This window comes from Chlamydotis macqueenii, chromosome 8 (genome assembly GCF_036417535.1).
Source record: "Chlamydotis macqueenii isolate bChlMac1 chromosome 8, bChlMac1.mat, whole genome shotgun sequence".
Taxonomy (NCBI): Eukaryota; Metazoa; Chordata; class Aves; order Otidiformes; family Otididae; genus Chlamydotis; species Chlamydotis macqueenii.
In genome coordinates, this window is record NC_141563.1 from 36,708,417 (window position 1) to 36,733,231 (window position 24,815).

General features: G+C 45.3%; 1 protein-coding gene across 4 annotated transcripts; it reads right to left on the reverse strand.

The window, feature by feature from the left end:
- Positions 1–4: 4 nt before the first annotated feature.
- On the reverse strand, positions 5–18,652 carry SERBP1 (SERPINE1 mRNA binding protein 1). 4 transcript variants are annotated; one of them, XM_086754082.1, is made up of 10 exons: positions 18,160–18,652; positions 14,926–15,091; positions 13,893–14,030; positions 13,635–13,706; positions 12,958–13,032; positions 10,959–11,136; positions 7,694–7,741; positions 4,935–5,108; positions 3,920–3,958; positions 5–3,009 (listed from the first exon to the last, which is right to left on the reverse strand). In XM_086754082.1, exons 1-10 carry the CDS (start codon positions 18,548–18,550, stop codon positions 2,953–2,955), a joined length of 1,338 nt encoding a protein of 445 aa, XP_086610208.1. In that variant the 5' UTR covers positions 18,551–18,652; the 3' UTR covers positions 5–2,952. The 4 variants fall into 4 exon arrangements, with proteins under 4 accessions (XP_086610208.1, XP_086610207.1, XP_086610210.1 ...); XM_086754081.1 differs by having other exon boundaries at positions 13,635–13,730; XM_086754084.1 differs by lacking the exon at positions 7,694–7,741 and having other exon boundaries at positions 18,160–18,650.
- Positions 18,653–24,815: the final 6,163 nt, after the last annotated feature.

The following is a 24,815-nucleotide window of genomic DNA, read 5'->3' on the forward strand; positions in this document are numbered from 1 at the left end:
ATGCTGGAAGTGTCAGCTTTAGGCATATGTCCTGCGTTTATTAAAACAAAGAGGTGTGGCTATGCAAACCAATCTCCATGGGCAGAGTCATTACAGATAAGAGTGGTTTTAACTCCTCAGACTGCAAACAGCATATATTCACACTGACTTTGGATGTTTCCAAATAATTTATGTCCTTTCCCACGCGGCTAATGCTTGCATTTGTTAATCAGTCTCATTCCCTCCCAGCACCAGCAGCATTTGATCTGTAAGATAAACTTTCATGCTCAAACCTTGCCATCGTTAGCATTCAAAAGCCAATTTGCACCATGTGCTTCTCTGTTTCTCTCCAACTTTCTCTGCTGACCATCTTTTTCAAATGGAAAAGGTCTAGTCCTCTGGATTTGACATGACAGCAAAAGCAGCAAGCAAGAGGACAGAAAGTGTGACTAAAAAGCAAGCTCATTAATCGTAAATAAGCTACTTGGGAGACATTTTCCCAAGGCAAAGTCCGCTTCTGGCAATGGAAACGCCTGGGCACCATCGCCACAGGCAGACTGGACCTCTTGGGGCAGAACCTAGATGAGACGCTATTAATCTAAGCGGTTTCACCTCCACGTGTTTTCATGACATTTTTAAAAGAGCATGAAAATAAACCTTTATTTCAGTTAACACCCACCAATATTAAAGATATATGTTCACAGTTTTAGTTCTTGACACAAATGGAGTGAAAGAGGCAAATTTACATCTATCAGAACAGCAGACAGACCAGTTGTAAGTACAAGCTGTCTAGAAAATCGTACGTGACATGCCGTTCGGGAAACTGCTCTAAGCTCTGAAGCAGGAGAAGGGAAAGCTTCTGACCGAGTCTGGCTAGCAGAGCCCCGAACGCCTGCTGGCCGGCCCAGAAGCCATCTGGAAAAAAAGCCGAGTGGCAACTGAAAGAGCAAATATACAGTTTGCGCAAGGGGAGGAAGGTTTATGTTACAGAGAAAGCTCTTCTGCAATGCGTTTCTGCATATCAAAGGCATCTGTTTAATTGTACGACCCAAGGCGTCCCTAATGCTGAAACTGCAACACATTCTACCAAACCACAAAGGGAAAGAGGAACAACTCAGTGCTGGACCTGCGGCAGCCCCCGCGCTGAGCACCTGCGTAAGGTCTGCTTAGAGTCAGGAGAAATGAGATCTCACCATCCACTGTTTGAAAACTTGCCTCCTTCTCACAGCCTGGAACTTCAAACTATAGGTGACTGCACTAAGAAGTCTAATCCAATGATATTAACAGTGGTTTACAACAACAAAAAAAACTTCTGTAGAAAATAGTTCAGATAAAGCAAGCCAGCAAAACACCACAGTTAAGGAGTTTGATATTTCATATTCAAAGGTCTCCAATACTTTTTGCCTGTCCTGTACAGCTTTTAAAAAAATAGGGCGTTACCTTTTGTTTTCTATCTACCTAGCTAAGAAACTACAAATATGTCATAAGCTGTCCAAAGTGTAAAACACCAAATAAAATGAGAAACCTGTTTCTAGTCTCCTAACAAATGCTGCAGATAAAAACCCTAAGAAACCCTCTTTATTAGTCATTTTCTCAACTCCTTTTGTGTACTGAAGTGGTAAATCCATTTGCAGGGATTAAATTAAACCTATGGCAAATTCCTATGGCGGCAGAAAGGGTTTCTTACAATGGCACTCTGAAAAACATTCATTTGTCAGCTAGCGATCACATCTCGAACACTGCACAAGTCCAGAACAGAATTTTGACGGAGAGATTAAGTGTTGGGTTTTTGGTTTGCGTCTTTTTGTTGCATCGCGCACAGGCTGCCAGGTACCCATCTGAAAGGGTAAGGCAGAGCTCCCAGCTGCCAGGCCGAGCCAAGGCCGGTGGTTTCTTCTCGTGAAGGCCTGGCCCTGTTGGAGCAGCGCCCTCCATGCACCAGGTACCGATGTACTCACGCCAACAGACGGCGCTGCTCCATTCCACCTCCCAGCCGGAGTCCAGACAGACTGCCGGAGCAACAGCTACCACCTTCCCCCATGCCTCCCAGCTCCAGCAACAGGAAAGGTGACTCCAATCTACAGGGGACCCTCTCAAAGAAAAAGCATAGGTAATTTAAAAACTCTTTTTTTTTTTTTTGCCAGCAAAGTATCTTGTTCTGTTGAAGGGAAGAGGAGGGAATAAAGGTAAAAAGGGCAAGTGAAAGGTGTCATACATTAATTTTTAAAAAACTGTTCAGACCAATTATTCACAGAGATTGCTGGATCAATACACAGGTATTTAGCTATAAACCAATGTGCTTTGAATCTTCTTCAAGTATCTGGTATCCATTTTGTATAAAGATCTTGCGTAAACAAACTACCAAACATAGATGAAAAATGACTGTTTTTCCAAGTCTGAAATTAAGCATTAAAACTAAAGTATTCCAGGAGTTAGTATTCCATACCGCACTAACACTCTGCCAAATTAAAGTTTCACATTCCAAAAGACCATGGGCTGATAAAAATCTGCTAAGTAGGAATTAAGGAAACGGAAATAGTGTGCAATAATTAAAACCCAGTTTGTAGTTTGGGGAAACGTCTAAAATCCTGAATAAAAAAAAAACCACAAATGAAGTGAAAGCTTTTAACTGGTACACACTGTTCACACCTATATTTCAAGTTTGGAAACGCATATTTTCAAGCAGCAATACAAAAAAGTATCCATGAAGAATGCATAATCTCTGAAAAAATTATGAAAACATCCCTGCTACCATTACATTTCTAAATACAAAACTGACTACCATATTGTTGCTTCTGTGTAGCGAGAGAAGTTCATTTTCAAAACAGATAAAATTCAGTCTTTAGGTGTGAATGGTATGAATGACAGTCTCCTTTTTTTTTTTTTAAATTTCTTAGTTGTTTAGGATCCTTAAGCATGCAAGCCTCGGAGAGGAAGGCCCGACGAGGGCAGGGTTGGCTTATGACATCCAGTTTAGGACAGAGCTGGGAAAGCCTCTGGGTCATCTACATCAGGAGCAGAAGCACTTGACTGAAAGAGAAACATCAAAAGTTATTACCTTCAGCAGCATCGAGCCCTACCAGCTCCTAACTCCTCCCACACCGCCTGGCGAAGGGAAGGACTCGGCGGACACGGCTCAGTGCGTGCGAGATGGCAGTGCCGCTCAGCTGCGGGCACTTGCTGGCCAGGGCTCAGCCAGCGGGCACAGGGACAGGGTTATGCCTCTGTCCCCATGTTTGCACACGATTATCACATAAGGTTACATCTCTTTTTCATTCTTAAAGCGATCCCTACATGTCAACTTATGCTATTCTACCAGCACAAAACCATCAATTCTTACTGCGGGACATCACTGAAATGTTACAGAAAAGGCCCATTCATAGCACAAATGAAGTTTCACGTGTTTAATGTTACCCTAGTCGCAAACTAGTTGCGATTAAAAAATTCTGCAAGCCAACCTGGCCCTAAAAATTCATATACATTAAACAAGAGTCTCCTCAGTACTTCCCTAACTGAGTTTTTTTTAAAAGGCTTTGTACCACACAAAAACCAGTGCGGCAATAAAATGCAGAAATTAAGTATTTTAAAATACATTTCACTTTGAGTATGAGGGATGCAGAAGAGAGGAAGAGCCAGGAGAGTGGAATTTCCTGTAAACGTGGCCATTTATCAAGAGAAACAGATATCTTTAAAGCATTCCAATAAAGCTGGATTAACATCTATAGACAAGACAGACACTGCAGAAGTACCCAGCCCACAAACCAGAGTTTAAAAAGTAACAGCAGGGCCTTAAGCCTCCAGCGTTAGTATCTTCAGCTGCTCATTACACAAAAGCAGAACGCAAGCCAAAAAAAGCCAATGCACTGCAGGGGGGGAGTCAGAGTCCCCGCAACAGGAGGGCCCTGTTCACAGGTAACGTAAGTGGCTAGAGATCACCAACCTGGTTGGGTGTGTGGATCACGTCAAACTCCTTAACCAACTGGAAGGGAATAAACAAAGTCAAGGTAAAATAGGCTGCAGAAAAGTTTTTAACTACTTTATGACAGCATTCTTGAAGAAACAAGATGTCATATTAGTGAAACAACTCAATAGCAAACACCACCACCATTTAATTTCAGTTCTGTAAAATATTCTTATATTGATATCAGGAGAGAGTTTTCCAACTAGAAAGCCTAAAACTTGAAGTGATCCAGGGTAAAAGTGTCCTACCAGAGACAGAAATGAGCAACTCTGGTCTATGTGAAGAAAGCCACACCACACAGACTGAACTCATTTTCCAGTGAGTAGCAGTTTGATTAGATACATTTAAGCCCAATAAGTGATCCATATTAAACAAAATCTTTACTGTAGCTATACTGCGGTACTTCAGCTTTGTGTTCTCTCCCCAGCTCCCATTCAGTACTTAGTCCTGAGTTATTTCCTTAGGGCTTCAGGACTAGAGGAGGGAAAAAAATTACCACAGATTAGAAAAAAAACCCACCCCAGTAAGAGTCCTATTTCCATGAAAACTCTGAACTCCTCTAATTCAAGGTATGACATGCAGTCGTAAAACCAGTCTTTCACCCCCAACAGGTCACAGTGGAGATACACTGCCCTGACTGTGTCTGAAAACAACTGCTCTAACACTCGTGGTTCTGCTCTGGCACACACAGAAGCATCTCATTCAGATCTGTCCAGACTGAAGGGTCACTTTCAGGGGTTTAGATATGGCCTTCAAAGATGGACACTTTTTTTTTGTGTTTAATAAGAACACTGCTAAAACGTTCATCCTTTTGCCCTAACAGCAACCTAAAATAAACTTGTAAGAATAGACATTTCACTTGTTTTTAAAATGCCGTGTTTGTTGACAGAGCAACTTCCTCAGAAATAAGGAAGACACCTAAAACTATCTGTACGAAAATCCTAGTAATAACTGAAACTAAACTCCTTTGTAGATGCAAGCTATAGCTACTTACCTTGTCAGTTCTGCCTCCACGGCTGGCCCTGCCACCACGCCCTCGGCCACCTCGTCCCCCTCTGCCACCGCGTCCGGGGCGGCCAAGGTCTCCAAAGTTGATCTCCAGCTGGGATGTAATATCGTTTGCTGGCTTGCGGAAGTGATGATCCATTACAGAGTCCTCAGCATGAGCCTGAAAGGAGTGTTTCTCCATCAGTAAGGAAAACCACCAAAGAAACCTTTTCATCTGTAGTTGCACTCTTACCACCACAGCGTATGTGTTCACCTCCAAACGCACTCCCAAACTGATGACGGATTGATTGACTCAAGTTAAAAAGTAGTGCAGGAGTTGTTAGGAATCAAGTTACACCTCTTATGCGGACAACAAAACCACATACGGGTGGTTTTGCTAAGCACTTGAGCAAATGAAGGTATTTTGCATTTCCAACATAACTCGGGGAAGCTCTGGAGTTCCTTCAGAGGAACATGTTTAGGCTTATCTGAGACCAAGCTGACTATCACCAAGCCAGTGCAGAACGTCGTTTTCTAGTATTTCTCTTCTCACTTTGTACCCTGAGAAATCTTCCAGGTCTATCAATTCATTTCACTCTTTTTAAACACCCATTTGGTAACCCATCTTTATTCTGCTCAATGAGTACTTTACACTTTCTTATTTGCTTAGCCCTGTATAAATATTTAAAACAAGGAAGACGGTGAGAATCCCTTATCAGTTTGTGTTAGCCACAACAAACGGCGAACGAGGCATAAACAGTTCATACACGATATAACCGAAGTAGCCAAAACATTAATGCTGAAACAGAGAACCAGTCTCACCAATTACACTGAAAAAACACTACTCTCGCCACCTTCGCCGTGACAGAACATTCTCTTACAGCAGGCTGGTTCCCAGTGCATTCACAGGGAGAAACCTCAGCCTTGAGGAGCAAGGGACACACCAAAGAGTAACGTCTAGCACCACAAATGCTACTATTCAGCACATTCACAGATGTTAAATTTTTACACACCGAACAAAAAAAAAAAGAAAAAAAAAAAAAAACAAACAAAACAACAAAGTGTTTTTAAAGTAATTATTTTTCCTGTTTTGTACAAATACTTTTCCCATGTGCTAAGTTGGTTTGTGACACCTACGATGACACACAAAACGCAAAACTGACCACACTGGACCAGACCAAGGGTTTATCTAGTCCAGCACTCTGCCCCTTAACAAGGCCCAACCATGATGTTTTGGAAACGTGACAAACTATAATGCTTTCCTTTCCTACAAGCCCCTAACCTCTGGCACAGTCATTTTCAGTTTGCTTGGTTTTTCCTACAGAAGTGGCATGTGCAAGCTTAAGCCCTCTGACCATAACTTACTTTTCTTGTGGTGTAATTACACAATATGCTGACTTTCAAAGGCAATATATTGTGCAATTAAGCCCTATACCCTTTAATTACCATTTGTGGATTCTTCCTAAGGCAGTCAACAGATACACAGAGGCCTGTACTCAAAAGGCTGAAAGCTGCTTTCAAGGATTCCTCGAGTCAGTCACAAGCGCAGTACAGAGCCATGAAGAGTCTTCTCCCTCACCAACCTAACTACATTTGGCCTCCACGATGTCCTGCAGTGGAGGGCACTGCAATTTAATTAGGAACAATGAGAAATACCCCTCCATGCTGCTTTATTCCAAACATATTTCACCGTGATGTATTCCACGTAAGAACTGGGCCCCACCCCACTCCTGATTTCACAGATTTGAATTGTACAGTCTTCCCTCAGAGATCTCTTTCCCAAACTCACAAAGTTAGCCCAAGCAGTTATTTTTCCAAGAAAATTCATTCCACATGTCAGCCTAGCACGGCACTACTTAAATGTGAGTCCATCAGCAATGTGTAAAGCAGTACACAACACCTTTTGTTATGGTTTTGATTCCTTTATTACTATTTAGTATTTTATCTACAGTTTTATCACTGTAGGGTACTGAGGTATTTCCAGCTTATTGGTAGTCACAGGACATTCTCTTTTGTGAGAGGTAGTATCAGAGGATTTGTATAATAATTCTGTGTATTTCCTTCCCTATGCTGTTCTTGCTTAAAGAAAAAAAAAAAGAAAAAAGAAACACCGCAGTCTACCAAAAACTGTATTTTTACAACGTATCTTTGGTTTAACCATTAAACCAACAGATAGCAAATTCTACACATAGCCCAATGATTTCTCTATCCAAAGGAACTAAAGCTAACTTAAAACACCAAGAAAAGACTCGGCGTACTCTCCTCATCCTCTTCTGTCACTTATGTGACAACAGTCAGACATACCACACGAATCGCTTATTCGGAATCACCTTGGAAAGCATGTCATTTGTATGTACTGGCAACTCTCAACAGTGCACTCATCTAAGAGCCGACAGCTTCTCAAAGGCACTGCTGCACGTAAGGGTCCTGGGGAAGGCTGTCACAAATTAAGAACAAGCTACTAACGGAAAGGGAGCCAAAGCAGACAGCGAGAGATGGGAAAACAGCAGCAACAACAGAACATAAAGAGACTCGTGACAGAAGTGTTTATGATAGGGTTTGAATTCGGCTCAATTAGGAGCAAGGGTACTAATTATGAAGGGTCCTACGTGGTGTGCAGTTAGACAACAGGCATGGACAGAAGAGCTCCATATTATATCTAATTGTATTCTCTACTTTTGTGACTTCTTAATATCCAGACCTTCATTTCAGAAGGGGCTCATATCAAAATACAGGTATTACCAGTTAGATATAAAGGATCAGTACCTCATTTGACTCCAGCAGACTCCCCTGCATTTCTGTCATCGCCTTTGTCTGATGAAAGTTGCGTGTCCACGCCAAAGTGACAAAAGGAACAAAGGGAGAAAACAAAAGGAAGAAATGAGACTCAACTACATACAGAAACAACAGGTAATAAGGTCACATGAACTTGCCGAATACAGATGTCACTGAGCACGTGAAGCGGCAAAAGGATGAGATCAACTGAGCTGTGCAAGCATCCAGAAAGACTAGAGGATGGACTACGCCACAGGCATGGAGACATGAGAAATCTCAGCTCGACACCACAAGAGTTCAACACAAGCTGCTGGAAACCATAGAAGAGACCACGCATGCAGGCTGATCTCTAGCACCTCAGTGCATCAGGCACACTGCGTACAGAACTAGACAGGTAAGAGGGCAGGATGTTTAAGATTTCTGTTAATGAGAAAAGGCTTCTGCACAGCCTCAAGAGTCATTCCTCCAAATTCCGAGAAGATGAACTACGATTTTCGAAAACATGTTTCTCAGTCTCCCACTGTAACCTCCTCTAAGGAAGCGGTTAGATTAGCAAGAAAGTCTGAAGGCAAAGGAAAGAGGCATGGCGTGGCACAGCAACACAGAATACGAACCGATCTACTAGAGTGTATCAAACTTTCCAGGAGACCTGCATCCAACTTTCTGAACAAATTTTAAGATCTCTCCACAACGTAACTCCTTCTCATTTTTTGTTCAGCTGCACCAGCAGAACTTAAAAGACTCAAGCCACTGAACTAGCTTATGGAGAAGGAAAAAAGTAAGGATCTCTATTTCACAGCATAACCCAATCTCCTGGCAAGAGTCTCATTAGATGAGGGCTGCCAATACACACGGATTTTGTATTAAACCAGCAAGCATCTGAGACAGTAATAAGAGTTCATTTCACACAAAGTATCACTTTCTAGTAATGGCATAGCAAATGTGAAACAGAGGAAAGACCTTAGGTAGGGTCAAGCGTTTCACCCTCCGCGAAGAGCGCAAGTGGGAGGAGGACGACAGCTCTTTCACAAGACTAAGGCAGATGAACAGTGCTAGATCCTCACAGTCCCTTTTCCCACAGACTCCTACGGCATTCTCCCAGTAGTTCTCAAGCTACAAGAAGGAGGTAGGTCATCACAATGCTTCAATCCGAATTTCTGAGAAAATCTACTGGGGCACATTCCGATTTCTCAGCCGTAAGAGTACAGAAGATCCAGGGCCGAAACCCAGAATTTACCTATAAACCAAGTCACTTCCACACATCAGTTCCCTTCTTATCAATAAGAATCACAGAAACTTCACATCAACCCTAACTCCATGACTCATATGTATGTTCAAGCGGACAAACAGAAAAAGAATGGCAGGTGACTGGTAGGTTTTGTTCATAACTTCTAAATATTCCACTATCTAAATCTGCTCACAAAGGAGCTGCAGCAAAGGCTTTCCTAACGCCTGTGTTATAGAGCTACCCTGCTACAATACTGAGCAAAAACACCTCCGTGCTGCTTCCCAGGGGATCAGAGAACAACGAATAAGTGAAATGGGGAGACACGTCTTCTGTCCATGCAATGAAAGCAGGCTAAAAGCATCTACACTTAAAGGCAGCTTTGTTAACATCTCACTTCTGTGCTTATACAGCAAGGAGCTGCTAGCTTCTTCTGTGGTAGTGTTAAAAATATCTGACTCACTTCTCCGAAGAGAAGTTAACCAGCTACACCTCTCAAATAGAACAATCTACTAATTATGTCAGTTCTTCCGGGGGAATAATTTGATTAGTTATTCTCATTGGTTTTGTTTGGGTTTTTTTTGAGTTAACCACCACTTTATTTATCAACTGGAAAACACTGTATGGATCCTTCCAGCTTTTAAACGACTCAAGAGTACCACCATCTTATTGTACTACCATACATGCAGAGATGTTAAAAAAATACTGTCTTCAGCTGACTAAATGTCAAATAAACTTGCTCTGGAGAGACTGGGGCTCAGGGGGTATTTCTTGACACACTTGCAGGACTACAAGTTCAGTACATCTTGGTGAAGTACATAAACATTCCTGTTTAAACATACTCTTAATATACAGCAGCATTAAGTCTAACTCAATTTCCCTTTCCTACACAAGCCAGGGAAAGCAGTATTTAACAGACACTTCAAACACTGAACAGCGTAAGGTAAACAAAATGACACACAATCATTTAAAGAACTGAACTACCTTACACAGCAAGAAAATTGCATGATTGCGACAAAGTCAAGCTCAGTCTGAGTTCACAGAGACCAAAAATGGAGTTTTCAGTGCAAAGTACTGAACAGTGCCTCCCATCTGTATTATGTCCCCAGCTTACAAGGAAAAAAAACCCAACAAGATAGGAAAAAGCAGAAATACACACCAGAAGACCACACAGAGTACCACATACTATCTAGTTACTTCAAAGGGAGTCCGAACCATCGGGTACACAAAGTTACAGGCCACCCATCAACAGTGGGCCACTGAAGATATTGGAGTGTTAAAGATTAATACGGCCCCGCGTTAGAAAGCGGAGCTCTCAGCACTTCCCCTCCCTTCTGAAGTGAAAGAGTAAGTCTCTCATTGCCATTCTCACTATCTTGGAACAGAGGAATTAAAATTTCACAATGCCTGAAGTGAGCAGGCTTGAGAAACTACAATTTTAAAATAACTCTATAGCAACCATGCCAAATCTCACTGGAGCATACAAATATATACCACCTGGCTTCTCAAAAGCTGCAAGGTCACTTTTCTATGTAATATTACAAAATGAGAAGATACCCATGTTACAAACTTAAAGATACACAGTTTAGGTATTAAGGTGTCTAAAGCATGACCGGTATTTCTGCAATTTTACATTGTGTTTAGCAAGCACCATAAATCCACGTACTGCATAAAAAGCAAAGAAATAAATTGTACATTGACAAACTTTTTCTAAAATGCTCACCAAGAGACAGTCCTTACAAAGTTACCTGCCCAGATGCAGCAGTACTCCAGTCTTATCTCCAGATTATCTCACAGACCATCTACACCAACCTAAGGGTACAGATCAACAGCTAAAACTAGCCACAGCAAGAACGGCGACTTACACTACTGCATTAACTTCAGTTTTGTTAAGAGAAATGTTGTTCCTGCTTCATAAACTTTCAGCCACAGGTCAGCATCTCAAATAATGAAGCTTCCCTTCCAAGCAGTGGGCATCAGTTGAAAAATCTATACAATCTGGACACTACCAAATATGGAAAATCACTTTACCTCCTCGCTCTTTGACTTGTGAAGAACAAATCCTTTTTTCCATTGTCCATCAGCACCCTCATTTGGTTTACGGATGTTGAACTCAACTTTCGCACGATCCTTACTTTGAATCGCTTTCCACTCGTCCAGGGTCATTTCCTTAGGACCTTCTTCCTTAACTTCTTCAACCTCATTCTCTCTGTAGTAAATTCATGGATATTATGATCATCACTTAAAACTCACATTCTAGATACAACAAATTCAAAAGCAGTTGTTAAAAAAAGTTTGTCACATATTTAGCAGTTAAAAATCCCCCACTCCCTCCACTCAGAAAGCACACAAAAACTCATCCCCTTTAGCGAGAGTGGAAAAAAAGAAAAAAACCATAGCCAGATAGCTTTAAGCAACTAAACGGTGAGCATAGCAAAATGTTAAAATTAACACTGACTCATGCTGTCTATGCTCCACAGTAATGATAATTTTCTTTAGAAATATGAAAGCCTAACTTCTGCGACAGACTTGTTTGGAGCTTCCCCCTCTCCCCTGTGTTTTTGAGATACCGCTCTCTCTCAGGTTAAGGCAGTGAGAGAGAGCTTATTCTTACCACAATTTTGAAGCTTGTTAAAACTAGTGCCATGCACTTGCAGCAAAAAGATCAGGAAAGCCTCAACTTAAAAGGTCTTAATTTTGTAGTCATTAATTTGGATGTAACAACGCAGAGGTTTTACATCAAAATTACTGTATTTCAATTTTGTTCTCATTCTATAGAACTATTTTTTACGTGGTATATATTCAGCGGCATTTTTTTGTTCAAGGCAAAGACATGACCCCTTGGCATTCTGCACATTTCACTGCAGTAAAACATCCTACAGTGCTGCTGAAAAATTCAGGTTAAAGATGCACACCGAACTAGCCAACGTGAAGCCTAAGCTATGTCAAGATGCTTTTCGATAAAGAGAACTGATGGATTACAACAGATGTGTTACGCCTGAAACTAAAAGTGCACATTTTCTGCAGATTTGAGGAAGAAGAAAAATCATAAAAATAGCTGGCAGGATTTTGCCGATAAGTGATCTGCACAGGGATGGGTCAGTATCTGGTCAAGCACCAGGACACTGCTACTAATAAAGACCCAGGAAACACTACAGACATAGCAAATTGAATATGTCCAGACTTCCAATACATACATTTTTTTTAAGGATTAGCTAGCTTGCATTTTCTGAGCAACGCTCAAGCTGCAAGTCCTTTAAATTTCTCATACTGCTTCTGTAGACAAGATGACCTTAAGCTTGGACCACCACAACCTTGGAGAACTAATAGCATTTAGGTTTTTTTTTTCAGTTAAACTAAATCCATTTCTTATTCTTTACACAGTAATTGCACTCTCTTTACCACTAACCAAAGTTATTGATGAGGAAATCAAGTTACAGCAAATCTCATGCAACAAGTATTTCAAAATTCTGTCTTACCTGTTTGCCACTTTTGTTTGAATTCACCATAAAGCACGTGCCTCATTAAAATAAAACATTTTCTGGTACTACACTACCATAAACATTTGTAGCACATTTTTACATCAACTCTACGTATCACTACTACTCATTCTGCTTCTCTAGTTACTCTGTGTCATTCACCCAGTCACTAGTTTCTTCTGTAACAGTGTCCAAGTGGAATTAGAAGCAAATCAAGTTAACTTCTTTGAAAACTGCCTGCACACACAGAAGTCGGAGAATGAGAGATACAACCTTCCTTCTACAGGCTGGTCACAAAGTCTAAACACTTGCTTTGAAAAACTAAGTTTAAAGCCCGCATGACACTAACGAACAGCTTCAGGGTAACGATTTTTAAACATGCAGTTTTTTAAAGGACAGTCTTTCAGCAGCACTGTGGATAAGTTCGTATCTACTGAAGAAAATATAATCTGAGTTTGGCAAAATAGAAGTAGGAATAAATACTGGAGGCTACAGGCAAAATACTACTACCTCTGAAGCAAGCAAAGAACTCTGAGAGGGATGGTACTCACTTATTTTCAGAATCGGCAGGCGGATGTTCCTCTCCCTCTGGCGTTTCCTCAGTTACAGCCGACTGATCCAATTCACTGCAATTACATGAAGTTTGGAGTTCTGGTTTTTAAAAAAGTTCATCCCTATCTGAAGGCACATAAGATCAATAACTAAGTTCTATAGGGGATTTACACAACTCGCTCCTCTTTAAAAAGAACTATTTCATTAACAGCCGGTGCTCGCCATGCCTTTTAAATTCCATGCTTTCCAGCTTCCTAATGGTTTTCCCCAAGACTTGCTAGAACCCATTCTGAAAGTCTCGCGCTGTACCTTGAGACACAAAATGAACTTGGGTATTAAAAATATTGGTTTCAATTTAACATTTGTAAAAAAGGATGCTTAACCTGAGCAAAATTGTCAAAATTAAATTGTTCTGGTTTCAGTACAATAATTGTTCAAGACCCTCCCCTGATTCCAAACTTCCCCCAAATTCTGGTTTTAACAGTGAAGCCACCTCTTATGTTACAAGAAATCACTAATTTTCTAAATTCTGCAAAGGCTGCTTTAATAGCGTAGCAAAAATTACCAAAAATCAAAGGCAAAACAGGCAGCTAAATCTTTACATTTTGCAAGCCGTAATAATTAGGATTTATTAACATTTTGCAAACAGTTTTCTGAGTAAACACAGATTACTAACGTTAGTTCGTCTTTGACGGTTCCCCAGTTGTGCGATCCACTGCCACCACGCTTGTCCTCATGCTTTAGGCCGCTGAAATGCGAATGTGAAACAGAACTAACAAAACTGAGTTAACATTATAGTGTCCAGATACAGAAATTCAAAGGCAAATTTTAAAATGTGTTTTAATTGTAAAGAACAGTTAGAAAAGAACAAAAAAAAACAAAAAACAACCCCCAAAAAAACCAAAACAACGATAGAAAAAGTTAAAAGACTTACGATCTATCGCTGCCACTATGTCTGTCAAATTCACGTTTGCCACGAGAGTCAAACCCATCTCCTCTGCCCATTCCACGGCCACGGCCACGTCCTCTTCCAAGCCCTCCACGTCCACGCATGGGTCGGTCAAGAATCGGTCTAGCATGGAACAGTTAAACTTTAATATTTCACCTCCACAAATTTACAGTATGGTTTTCAACGCTTTCTTTTTCTGTTCTGAGAATTTTATTTACTTACTTTTCCTTTGATAACTGCTATTCGTAAGTGTGCTGAGGCTCTACTTCCAATGTCAAATCATTACACTGAAAAAGCCCATATATAATAATGCTCACATTTTAGAATCTGGAAACAAATGCTCAGAAGGATTACCATTCATTTGCATCTTCTGGCACTAAATTCCAAAATTTAGTGTTTGTATTGTGTTACATCACTAGCTGATATGACAATTTCAATTTAACTCACGTTCATGCCACTTTGAAAAGGATCTTAACTTTGGCTACTAGAATTCTAATATCTGAACATTACTATCAGAACATTTGAATCCTGGATCCCTCACGATACCCGAGACACTTTAAAACCAGCCTAGACACAAGACGGCTTCACCACTTCCAGATTTAAAGTCACTGTAGCCAAGGTGTAAACACCTACAAACTTTTATCAGCTTGAAGTCAGCTGTGTGGGCTCAAGCAATAGCAGTAACAACAAGTGAATTTCATCCTGCGGGCAACAGCTATACTTGAGTTCCTTTCCTGAGCTACCTCCTATAGACTGAGAGGGACATGCCGGATATCTTACTGATTTAAACCGTATTTTCAGTAAAACTAATGGAACTCTTCATGTTAGATCACTCCCAGTCTGCAACTTGAGCCAAGTTTGGAAACGAAATCACGGAAAAGGAAAGAGTGTTACATTCTGCATGACATATACTCTTCTTGTGACTGACAAAAATTTAATTTTGATTCGATCAGCTGCGTTTTTTTTTTTTTAAACCTATCAAAACCAGGAAAGCTGTCAGGCAAGACAAAATTCTTACTTATCAACAGAAAATTCTCCTCCTTCGCCTTTTTCATCAGCAGGTTTGTCAAAGCGGCGCTCACGGGGAGGTCGTCTCTCCGGTCTCCTGTCAATAGGCTTGCCTTCACCCTGCTGTTGCTGCTGCTGCTGCTGCTGATCAGGCCTCCTGCCAATACGCCTTATCCCTGAAACATTAGGCAAAACACATCAACGGAATGTGGGCTGCTCCAGGAGAGATACTGACTCTAACACCATAAAACAATGCAATATTGAAGGTGAGCTGGAACTGGAAGTTTTTCTTCTAGCTTTATGACTAGATACTGAGAAACTACATCTTTATAAAGAAGTCACTATAGATCATTTGACTCTTCTCATTCACATTTTTATGCAGCATTTCAACCAAATTGCATTCTGTGCGAGTGCACACTCTTACAATATTGTAGGAAACAAAACCTGTCAGAGCACACAGTACATTAGTAGTCTGTGTTGAAACGACAAGGTCAACTTTCAAAGAAGGATCAAGGTAAGCAAAATTTTTTTTTCTTCCCCTCTGAAAGGTGTTTTTCTGGTAACACCAGTGGGTTTTACGTTGATGTGCTCCAAAACGAAGTCAGCATCACCATGCTGGTCCCAAGTCCCTGTGACAGGAGCCCCGCTTTATCCTGCTGTGCTGTCCTTGGAAGCGTTTTTGGCCAGCAGTACTCCCCAGGGCAGGGTGTGCTCTTACCCAGACAGGTGTCACCTGCATCCCAGTACTGGTCAGTGACTACAGGATGTGTTCATCCACACCAGTCCTGGCAGTCCAACACACGCTCCCTGACAAAGACTCGCCTCCTCATGCACTTACTTAAAATAGCTTAAGAATACACCATGCCACTTCTGCCCTCCCCTCTCTATGCCTTCTGCAAGTTTGTTTTTTTTTTTTTTTAAATAATAACTCCCAATAGGCATTATCATCTTCACCAAGACATCTGAAAAATCTTAAATATAGGGGTTTTCTTCCTCTGGTGTGAAATGCCCCTTTACTCTTCTTTAGAAAGATCTGTACAAACACATTACTCCTTTGTTGTACTATTTTCTTGTAAAAATGCTTAGGGGGAAAAAAAAAACAAACAAAAACCAAGAAACACGACATTAAGCAAACCACCTCAAGGCTAGCTTAAAAACTGTAGCTATCTTTTAAATTAAAAGCTGCCAGTTTTTAATTATTTTTTTTGAAGAAATAAGATCCTGCCTAACAAGCAATGTCAAATTTGGGTGGGGCTAAAGAAGTTACAGTTGTAATGATATCCAAGCCAACACACCCAAATGAACAATGTCTTCCTTACCTTACAAGCTGTACTTAACGCGACGTTTGCATGACATACGTTGCTTGCTAAGTAATCCTTACTCCCCGAGGAAACACAAGGGTTAAACTCGCTAGCACTTACTTTGAAAAGGCCTCTCAGACTAAGGAGGGCCATTTCATTTTAAGAGGCGAAGCTCAGCAAGGGAAGGAAGGGGCCAGTGTCACACAGGAGGTATGCTGCAGAACTGGAAGGAATAACCCACGGCTTTTGAATTTCGAGTTCAACACCCTGCGCTCAGAAAAACCTGGTTCCCGGTGAAGCCTAACCAAAAATACAAGTTATTTCTTCGTATCACAAAGCTTTGAACTGGTAATTCGCCAGCCAAATAATCTGCACCCTTACAGAGCAGCGGAACAATTTTACACTGCAATACAGTCACACAGGACACAAACTCTGTCAACACCACGGCATCAAACACCCGTATAACGTTAGAACCGCTGCACCACACAAAAAATAGACATTCTCAAACTGGAAAGTAACTTTGTTTACCACACTGCTACAAAAGCAGGCCTGACTTTCTCTGTTTCACTACTATAATAAGCCACTAAACACTTTTTTCACAGTGAAGTAGTGCTTGTTCTTGAAAACAAATGCCAAAAATAGGAAGTAAACACGGACTGCTAGCCCCACCAAAAACCCTCTGCGTTCTCGTGTGCTGGCCAGAGACACTGCCCACGTTTCAGGAACACCTCATGCGGGACAACACCATAATTCTGTACCTGACTAATACTTCCAGAGGACGCTGGCTTAGCAAATTGCCACTCGGGACAAATTACTGCATTCCTCACAGGGGGGAAAAAAAACAAAAAACAACTGTCAAGCATTAAAGTAAAAAACAAAAATCCATTGGCGAAGAGTATTGTAACACAGTTGTTCTGCTTCTCACAAGGTGTTTTCAAATAACATTTGGGAGGCCCACTTTCTACAACTAACACATTACAATTTTTCTTCTTTAAAAAGCACAAAAGGTGGTGGAGAATCATTTCACCCCATGCGCTGCAGCAACAGTAAAGTACACAGATGCTTTCAGGTAGCACGGTGCTCTTCTGAACTGGCCACGCTTCTGAAAAGATCGTTTAGGGCCCAACTGCAGTTGGACCTCACCCAGACGTCAACTGCTGTCACCACACTTCGGTGCATCTCAAGGGTTCCAATTTAATCAGAATCCTGCCCAAACTGACGTGCGCTGAAGTTGGCGCGCAGCGCGACGCGCCTGCCACGGGACGACATGCGTGCGCAAAACCTATCCCTCTTCGTGCTGCTGCGCCCCACCAGTTACCTTGCCCAGAGCACGTTCTTTTTAACCTATTTATACCTCGATTTCTGTTTTCAACAAAGTTTCCCCCGTGGGATGTCTTAGGGGTTCACGCAAACACGGCTGAGAATTCACACAACCTGTTTTTAAAACACGTACGTGATTCCTATCCCTATGAAACGACCCAAGCGACTTTTCAGGAGCCATGGGGCTGCCAGATACCCTGTCAAACAGGCCAGACACACGAAACGCAACTGAAGTTTAACGTGTGGTGCGCGGATTTTTCTCTTCCACCTTACCCTTCTCCCCGCTCCGTGCCCCGCCGCAACGGACACCCTGTGCCCCCCCTCCGCCCGCCCGCCTCCATTTTGAGCGGGCCGGGCCGCGGGGGAACACACGTGGGGCTGGGCACCGCCGCTCCTCCCGCCCGGGGCCGCCGTTAACGGGACGGGCGGGCTCCCGGGCCCCGCCATGCGCTCCCCCACGTGGGTGCGAAGCCGCCGCTGCGGGCTCGGCCCTACCCGATCCCCCCCCCCCCCCCCCCGCCCCGCAACCTCCACTCCCCCACCCCGCGCTCCTTCCCGCCGCCTCCTTTGTGCGCGGCGGGACGCGGCCGGGCCCCGCCGCAGCCCCCCGCAGCCCCACTCACCCTCCTTCCGCAGGGGCGCGCCGGACTGGCCGCTGCCCTCCTCCCGACGGTCGCCGGGGGCCCCGGAGGAGGCGGCGAAGGGGGGCAGCGGGTTCTTGCGCTCCTTTTGGGACTCCCTACGCAGCTGCTTGGCCGCGCTGCCGGGGCCGCCGCCGCCGGCTCCCGCCTGGCCCGGGCCGCCGCCGCCGGCCCCGCCGGAGGAGTTGGTCTGGGCGCCCGCCGGGCCTCCGCGGGCCCCGCCGCCTCCCTGGTTCCCGCCGCCGCCGCCGCTCTCTTTCCTCCGGGTCTCGGCCGCCCGCAGCACCTCGAAGGGGTCGGACTCGTCATCAAAGAGCTGGTCGAAGCGGTTGGTGACGACGCAGCCGAAGCCCTCCTGCAGGTGTCCGGGCATGATGGCCCCCCGTCGGCGGGATCCTCCTCCGATGCTGCCGGGCCCCCCGCGCCCTGCTCGCTGCCGCACAAGATGGCCGGCCCCCGAAGAAGACCCGCTTCTCTTCCGGCGCCCGGCACATCCGGGCAACCTCACACCCTCTCCTTCCCGCCCCCCGCGCAGGGCACGGCGGGAATGGCAGGCGGCCCGCGCCCGCCGCCGCCCGCTCCCGCCCGCCGCACTACAGCTCCCGCCCTGCCCCGCGCCGCCGTTGTGCGGGGGCCGCCGCCGCCATGGCCACCACCGCAGGCGGGGCCGGGCTGGGGTGCCGAGGGTTTGGCGGCAGCGGTGACATCAGTCCTGACGCCATCAGCCGCTTTTTTAAGCGTGTTTTTTTTTTTTTTTTTTTTTTCGGAACGTCTGGCCTGCGTGTGTCTGGCGGCAGGCGCCATGCGCCCCAGGAGCGCGGCCACGGCCTGCCCCGAACAGGCCCTCCTTGGGAGGAAACACTGGTCCTCGAGGATATTTTGAGGGAAAAAAAAGTGGAAAAAATAAATCCGCAGACATTTTGCTTATGTTCTTTTAATAAATCCGCCGTTAAAGGGCAACAAACTGCTGGGGTGTACGTAGAGCTTATTTAAGGATTAAATAACACAGGCTGGCTTCAACAAAGTTAGTTTTTAATGAGTTTTAAACACAGCGTACGGCTATGCCTGTGAAAAAGCATGACCCGCTCACAAAGTCATGCTTTCATCCTTAAAGCACATTAATATATGAAACTACTGAATATCTCACTCTGTCCTCCCTCACCATCTTGCCGCCTTATAAAAACAGGTTAAAAAAAAAATAATCTGAAGAGCATGGAACCACAGACAGACATTCTGGGTTTCCCAGCCCGGGCCTTCGCGCGCAGTGGTGGGATGGCCAGGGCTGCGCCCCGACTCCGCGGGATTTGTCCCCTGGGATGGCTGTCAGCAGACCCGCCGTCAGATCCAGCGCGGAAATGCCCTGCCAGTTGTGCCTTGAGGGTTAGGAAGGCGATAGCGCCGCGGTGTTTAACTCGAAAGCAAAATTATTCTTACATCGTGGTGGTGGTGAAGACCGTGGCCATAAGCCCAGAGCACCCCGCGTACGGAGGCCAGACGCAGTCCTGCCAAGAGATGGAGTTAGCGCAGGGACGTGTTTCTCTGCTGAAGATACAGAGCGTTTTTGCATTCAAAACCTGTGAATCTGACACCTCTCCCTAGCATTAAATTGCTTTTCAAAGCGTGACACTGAGAGAAATGGGTGTCACTGAAGGCAACTTCAGCAACAGCAGTTTAAGAGGTTTGCTGCGATAACCAATAAAAGTTACCGTTTCGAAACCTTGCAGATTTACCTTCATGTACACTAAAATTTCCTACTTTCCTTTTATGCATTTATACTCATCCAATGAGCAGACACAGACAATTAGAAGACAATATCAAGTGAAGACAGTAAATATTTGCAGTATTAATTAGCCTTTGTAGTTCTAGCTATAGCCAGTGGGAATTGTATCGAGAGATTAAAACGTATTTAACTGGCAGAGATTTGACGTGTCCTTCTAAAACACTATTTCCTGTGCTTACAGTTTCTCTCTTTAAATAAGGTGTCAGAACCCTTTGGTACCTGTTGGTACCATTAACTTTCTCCTCAGCAAGGATAATATTTCTAATATTTGCCTTGCCTGCTCTGAGAAGTTTAAGAAGACCACTTTAAATAATTGCTTTAGAAATTAATTTCATCACATTTGCTCTGTTCTTGAATGCGCATTGCTCATAAATTGAAGACTCCACAAAACAGCTGGTTTTGAAAAGTAAGTCCACAGTTGAGTTTCTTCTAGATTAGCTGAAAACTATCTTGTCTGTGTTTATTGCTCTGCATCGGCTTTCCCTGCAGCACCACAGCCACCTCTGCTCTGCTTTCCGGAGGCCCTGGAGGCAGCCCCCCTCCTGCGGTACGGCTGCCGGGTGTGAGGGGATCGACCGTCGCATCGCATCGCATCGCATCGCTCACACAAGCAGCTCACCCTGTTGTCGGGAGATTGTGAAGTAATTGCCATAAGTTACATCCCAAGAACTAAAAATATTTTCTTCAAGCAAGCCTTTTGCTTTTTTTGGGATGACTCAAATATCAACCCAGCAACACGTAATTAAAACTTTCTGTATTTACATGGCAGGTGTTTTCAGGAAAAGCCTTGAACCCGCTTCAGCCTCCTGTCCCGTCACACGCACCGAGGCTACACTGCATCACGTACATTTTATGAACAAAATACAAATGTTTCTCACTCGGAGCCCTGATGCGCTGCTTGCCAGCTGGCAGGGGCGGCTTCTTGTTTGTAAGAGGGCATTCGTTCACGGAAATGGACTTCCTAGTTGCCTGTCTTTGGGGCTTGGGAATTTTTGCTCAAAGGGAAGCCAGAGCATCTCTCTTTCGTTGCTTTTGCAAGGATTGTGTATATTCAACTCCCCTATGCTGTAAGCTGAGGTATATGCCAAATTCCAACATTTTCCAAGTGCAGACATGGCATAATAGGTTTTGGGTCACACCTTGAATTAAACAAACACAAACCAGATTCAAAGTATTTTAATATAAACTGGGAAAATTATCATCATATGGATCTGATCACCGAAAAACAGGCTTATTCTGTGCAGCGAGAAACAGGAGTTGCCGGTGCGTGGCAGGAAGCGCCGGCTCTCCTCAGGACCATCGCACGCTTTGGCACGTGCCTGCTTGCACGTTGGTGTTTGCAGTAGAGAGGCCCGACAATTAGACGCACAGGTCAAAAGCCCAAATGGCGATGTTGTCCGCCGAATATAATTCACAGTTTTCAGGCTCTTCTGGCCAGAAGACAGCATTTCAGTTCAGCAGAGCCAAAAAGCCTGGCTTCCTACAGCTGGGGAGCTCCAAGCAGGTCCCACCAGGTTCTTCGATGCCTTGCTTGCCTTCTGGAGGAGCGTTAGCTGCGTCCAGCCCTGCACCCAGCTGCCTCCTTTCTCAGAAGAAGACGAGGCTTTTCTAACAATTGTTGCTCTGTAAAATCTGATTGCCGCTGGTCAAATGCGACTCGAGGGATGGCTGGGGCTGGCAGCTTTGCACGAGCATTGCTTCCTTAGAAAGCCTGGCCGAAACGCATCTTCTAGTGGGACCGTTTGCATGGATGAGGTTTGCTGACACAGGTCTCCGTTGCGCTGGGACAGTGCGTGCCCCGGCTCCTGGCTAGCACGGCTGCTGTGCGGGGGCATCGCACCTCCTCACGTCCCGGCTCGCGCTGGATGTGGACAGAGATCGCCCTGCGGCTGGCTGGTGGAAGGACAGATGGCAAGCTGTGGGGCTTTGCTACTTTCCAAATGTCGGCAACATTTCCTGCCGGAGAAACGTTCGTGCACGCTCAGCAATGCCGAACCGCGATTGATCCTGAAGATCTGAACCGCAGACAACTATTGCCTGGTAATTAAATAGCCAAGGACTATTAACTCAGCACTTCTGCTTCTAATCAAGAATGTAACTTCTACATTACGGCTTCCAAATCACTGAAACCCCACACATGGCTCTCAGGACAGCCATCTCGTTAACGCTGCTCGCTGATGCAGTCATTAGACGCTAGCAGACAGCAAGGGGGTAATTCAAACACGCACGGAAGACTTCCAGGAGAAGACAGACTGGGCAGGCTGATGCAGTCCTCCTGCGTAGCAGAGACTTGTGTTCTCCTTTCGCGCTGGAGTAAAACCAACATTTCCAGCACGCAAAGCAGCGATTGCTGGTGCTATTTATGGCTGGGACACGCTGCGCTCCTTGGCCGAAGGCGGCCTATAGATAACCTACCTAAGGAGCGGCTCCCGCGCCGCTGGCCAAAAGAGGCACGGAGAGCTTTCTGACGCGCTGCGCTCTTATGCTATTTCCAAGCTTCGCCAACAGCTGTCGGCTGCCTGCTTATTAAGCAAGAATAGGAAATGCAGCAAGTTCAGAGCAAGGGGAGAAGAATTCGTTTGGGTTCTTCCTCCTTTCCCAAAACATGGGGGTTTTTTTCTAATTTTTAACTGAAGAAGCTGTATAAATCCATTTTGCCAGTTTTCCCCAGAGGCATGGGTGACTTTGCTGTCAGAATGTACAATATACGGACCAGGAGGCGGTTGCTTGGGGTTTTTTTTTTGAGGTAGGTCTTTTCCTAGGCCATGCAAAATACAGCGATGTCTTGTACAGAAAACATTACGTTTGCTTCTGAATAAAGTCGACTAGCAAGAAAAACCCCAGCTATCACACAAGCGTTGTACGCCACAGAGTAACTCGGAAACTTCTTGTTCGGTTTGTCCTGGCAATTGTTTTCCTCGGATTTTCCATTTGCTGCGGGAAGATAGCAGCCTTTCAAACGGAGACGCTCTGCAGCCATCACGTGGCGTCAGCAGGGACGCGGACGGTGGCAGGTGACCTGTTCCCGGCGCTTTTCGTGAGCAGAGCTGGGGAATCTGAACGAGCAGACTGCTAGCGGAAGAGCAGCAAGCAAACGACCTAAAACTGTAACTTTTGCAATTACTTTGCATTACTAATATTATAATATTATTTTTGCACTACTGCTCTGGTTCCGGCTAGGACAATTACTAATTATTAGTGCGTTACTAATGTAATAATAAAGCACGTTGCATTAGCTAAGCGGTACCCGGTGCTTGCCGGCGCTTGCTCATCGCAGCGCACGCAGCAGGTAGCCAGAACGCAGAGCTGTTGGCATCGGTACTTTCGTGGTCTGTGGATCCCTTATGAGAAGAGCCGGAGTTAAGCAGTGAAGGGCAGGAAAGCAGGAATTACCGGGAGAAGCCAGGCAGAGCTCACGAGAAGGTACACGATCTGCACCGTGCAGCTTTATCCTCCCACATATTGTGCTCATTTCGGCACAGCACTAGATTTTTTTTTTTCGTAGCAGAAAACCCAGCCGTTTCACTATGAGGAGGGCTGTAAACATGTGAATAACAACAGTGCTTCTACATTAAGTACGTGCATTGAAAAATAAAAAAAAGCCCCGTGCTGCTCTGTGCATCAAAACGTGCAACAGACGAGCGAAGCGAATCATGCAGGCGCAGAACTTCGCCTGTAAATTAAGCCAGACTAACTGAGCCCTGCCTGTCCTTTCTTCCTTTGAATCCTAAACCACCTGCCAAGCGAGTGCTCTTCTCTACCAGCAGTCAAGGTAACAGGTATTTTTAGCCTAGAAAACCAGCGCTGGAACTTTACAAAGCAGAAGGTCAGGTACACCAAGCACCAAGCTCTCCTCTGCCCACCCCATCCCCGGGGCTCCCCAGGCCTGCGTGCTGCGGGAAGCGGGGTGCTGGGGGCCTGGGGTGCACGGGCTGCCGCCATCAGACGGCTCCCCTGGGACCGACCGCTGGAGGAGAGGGGGCTTGGCTGAAAGACGGGGAAGGAAAAGAGGAGGAGAAATGTTTTCCTAAGGCGCCTGAGCGAAACAGCCAACAGCCGCGTGCAGCAGCGCTGGGAAGAGTGGGACACGCCAAGGTGAAACCCGCTGGGCCGGCCGGTAACTGGGCAGAAAACTGCTCCTCCCTGCTAGCTCAAACTGCCTCCCGCTTCCACGGGCAGCTTTCCATCCCGGCTGCAGCCGACACGGCCGCTTTCTGCCTGCTGCCGCCTCCCACGCGCGGCCGTCACCGTGGCTGTGCCGGCACACCGCCCACGAGGCTGCACCGGCTCCTGGATCGGGGCCCCGAGCTGGCTGGGGAAAAAGCGAAGATGCCGGGTTTTTTTGCCCGTGTTATTTTTTTTTCAGGCTGGCTGGGCTCACGCCGCAGCCCGTGGCCAGGAGGAAAGGGAACACGTTAAACCGCGGTTGCAGCCGAGCGCGGGGCAGTGCGGGGTTGCGTGTTCCTGCGCTTTCAGCAGCAGGTCCAGTGTTGGGAGTTACATTTCCTCCACACCTTCCCCTCTGCCTTCGACACTGACCCACAGCCACCGTCTTTGGTGTGCGGGGTCGGGTGCCCACGGGGTTACGCCACCCCTGAGAGGGATTTGGGGACGTTGGTGACGGCTGGGACTCCTGCGCAGGAGCCCGGGTACCCGCCGTGGCCTGCCCCCTCCCTGGTCGCAGGGGCCGTGCTGGACCTGCGCTGGGTGCTCCAGTGCTGCACTGCTCTGCGAACGTCCCCTAGAAACCCAGCCAGAGCCATCTGCAACCCACGTCGTTTCAGAGAAAAGCCATCGGTGTGGCTTTCCGTGCCAGCGAGTGAAGCCTGGGGCCGTGTCCTGCCCTGCCTGCACCCCT

Excerpts from the sequence above, each read along its gene's own strand:
- SERBP1 (XM_086754081.1), bottom strand. The coding sequence starts at position 18,550 with ATGCCCGGACACCTGCAGGAGGGCTTCGGCTGCGTCGTCACCAACCGC. Across the intron at positions 7,742-10,958 it reads ACAAGTCAAAGAGCGAGGAG|ACAAAGGCGATGACAGAAAT; the intron begins GTAAAGTGATTT and ends AACTTTCATCAG. Across the intron at positions 3,959-4,934 it reads GTGGAGGCAGAACTGACAAG|TTGGTTAAGGAGTTTGACGT; the intron begins GTAAGTAGCTAT and ends ATTCCCTTCCAG.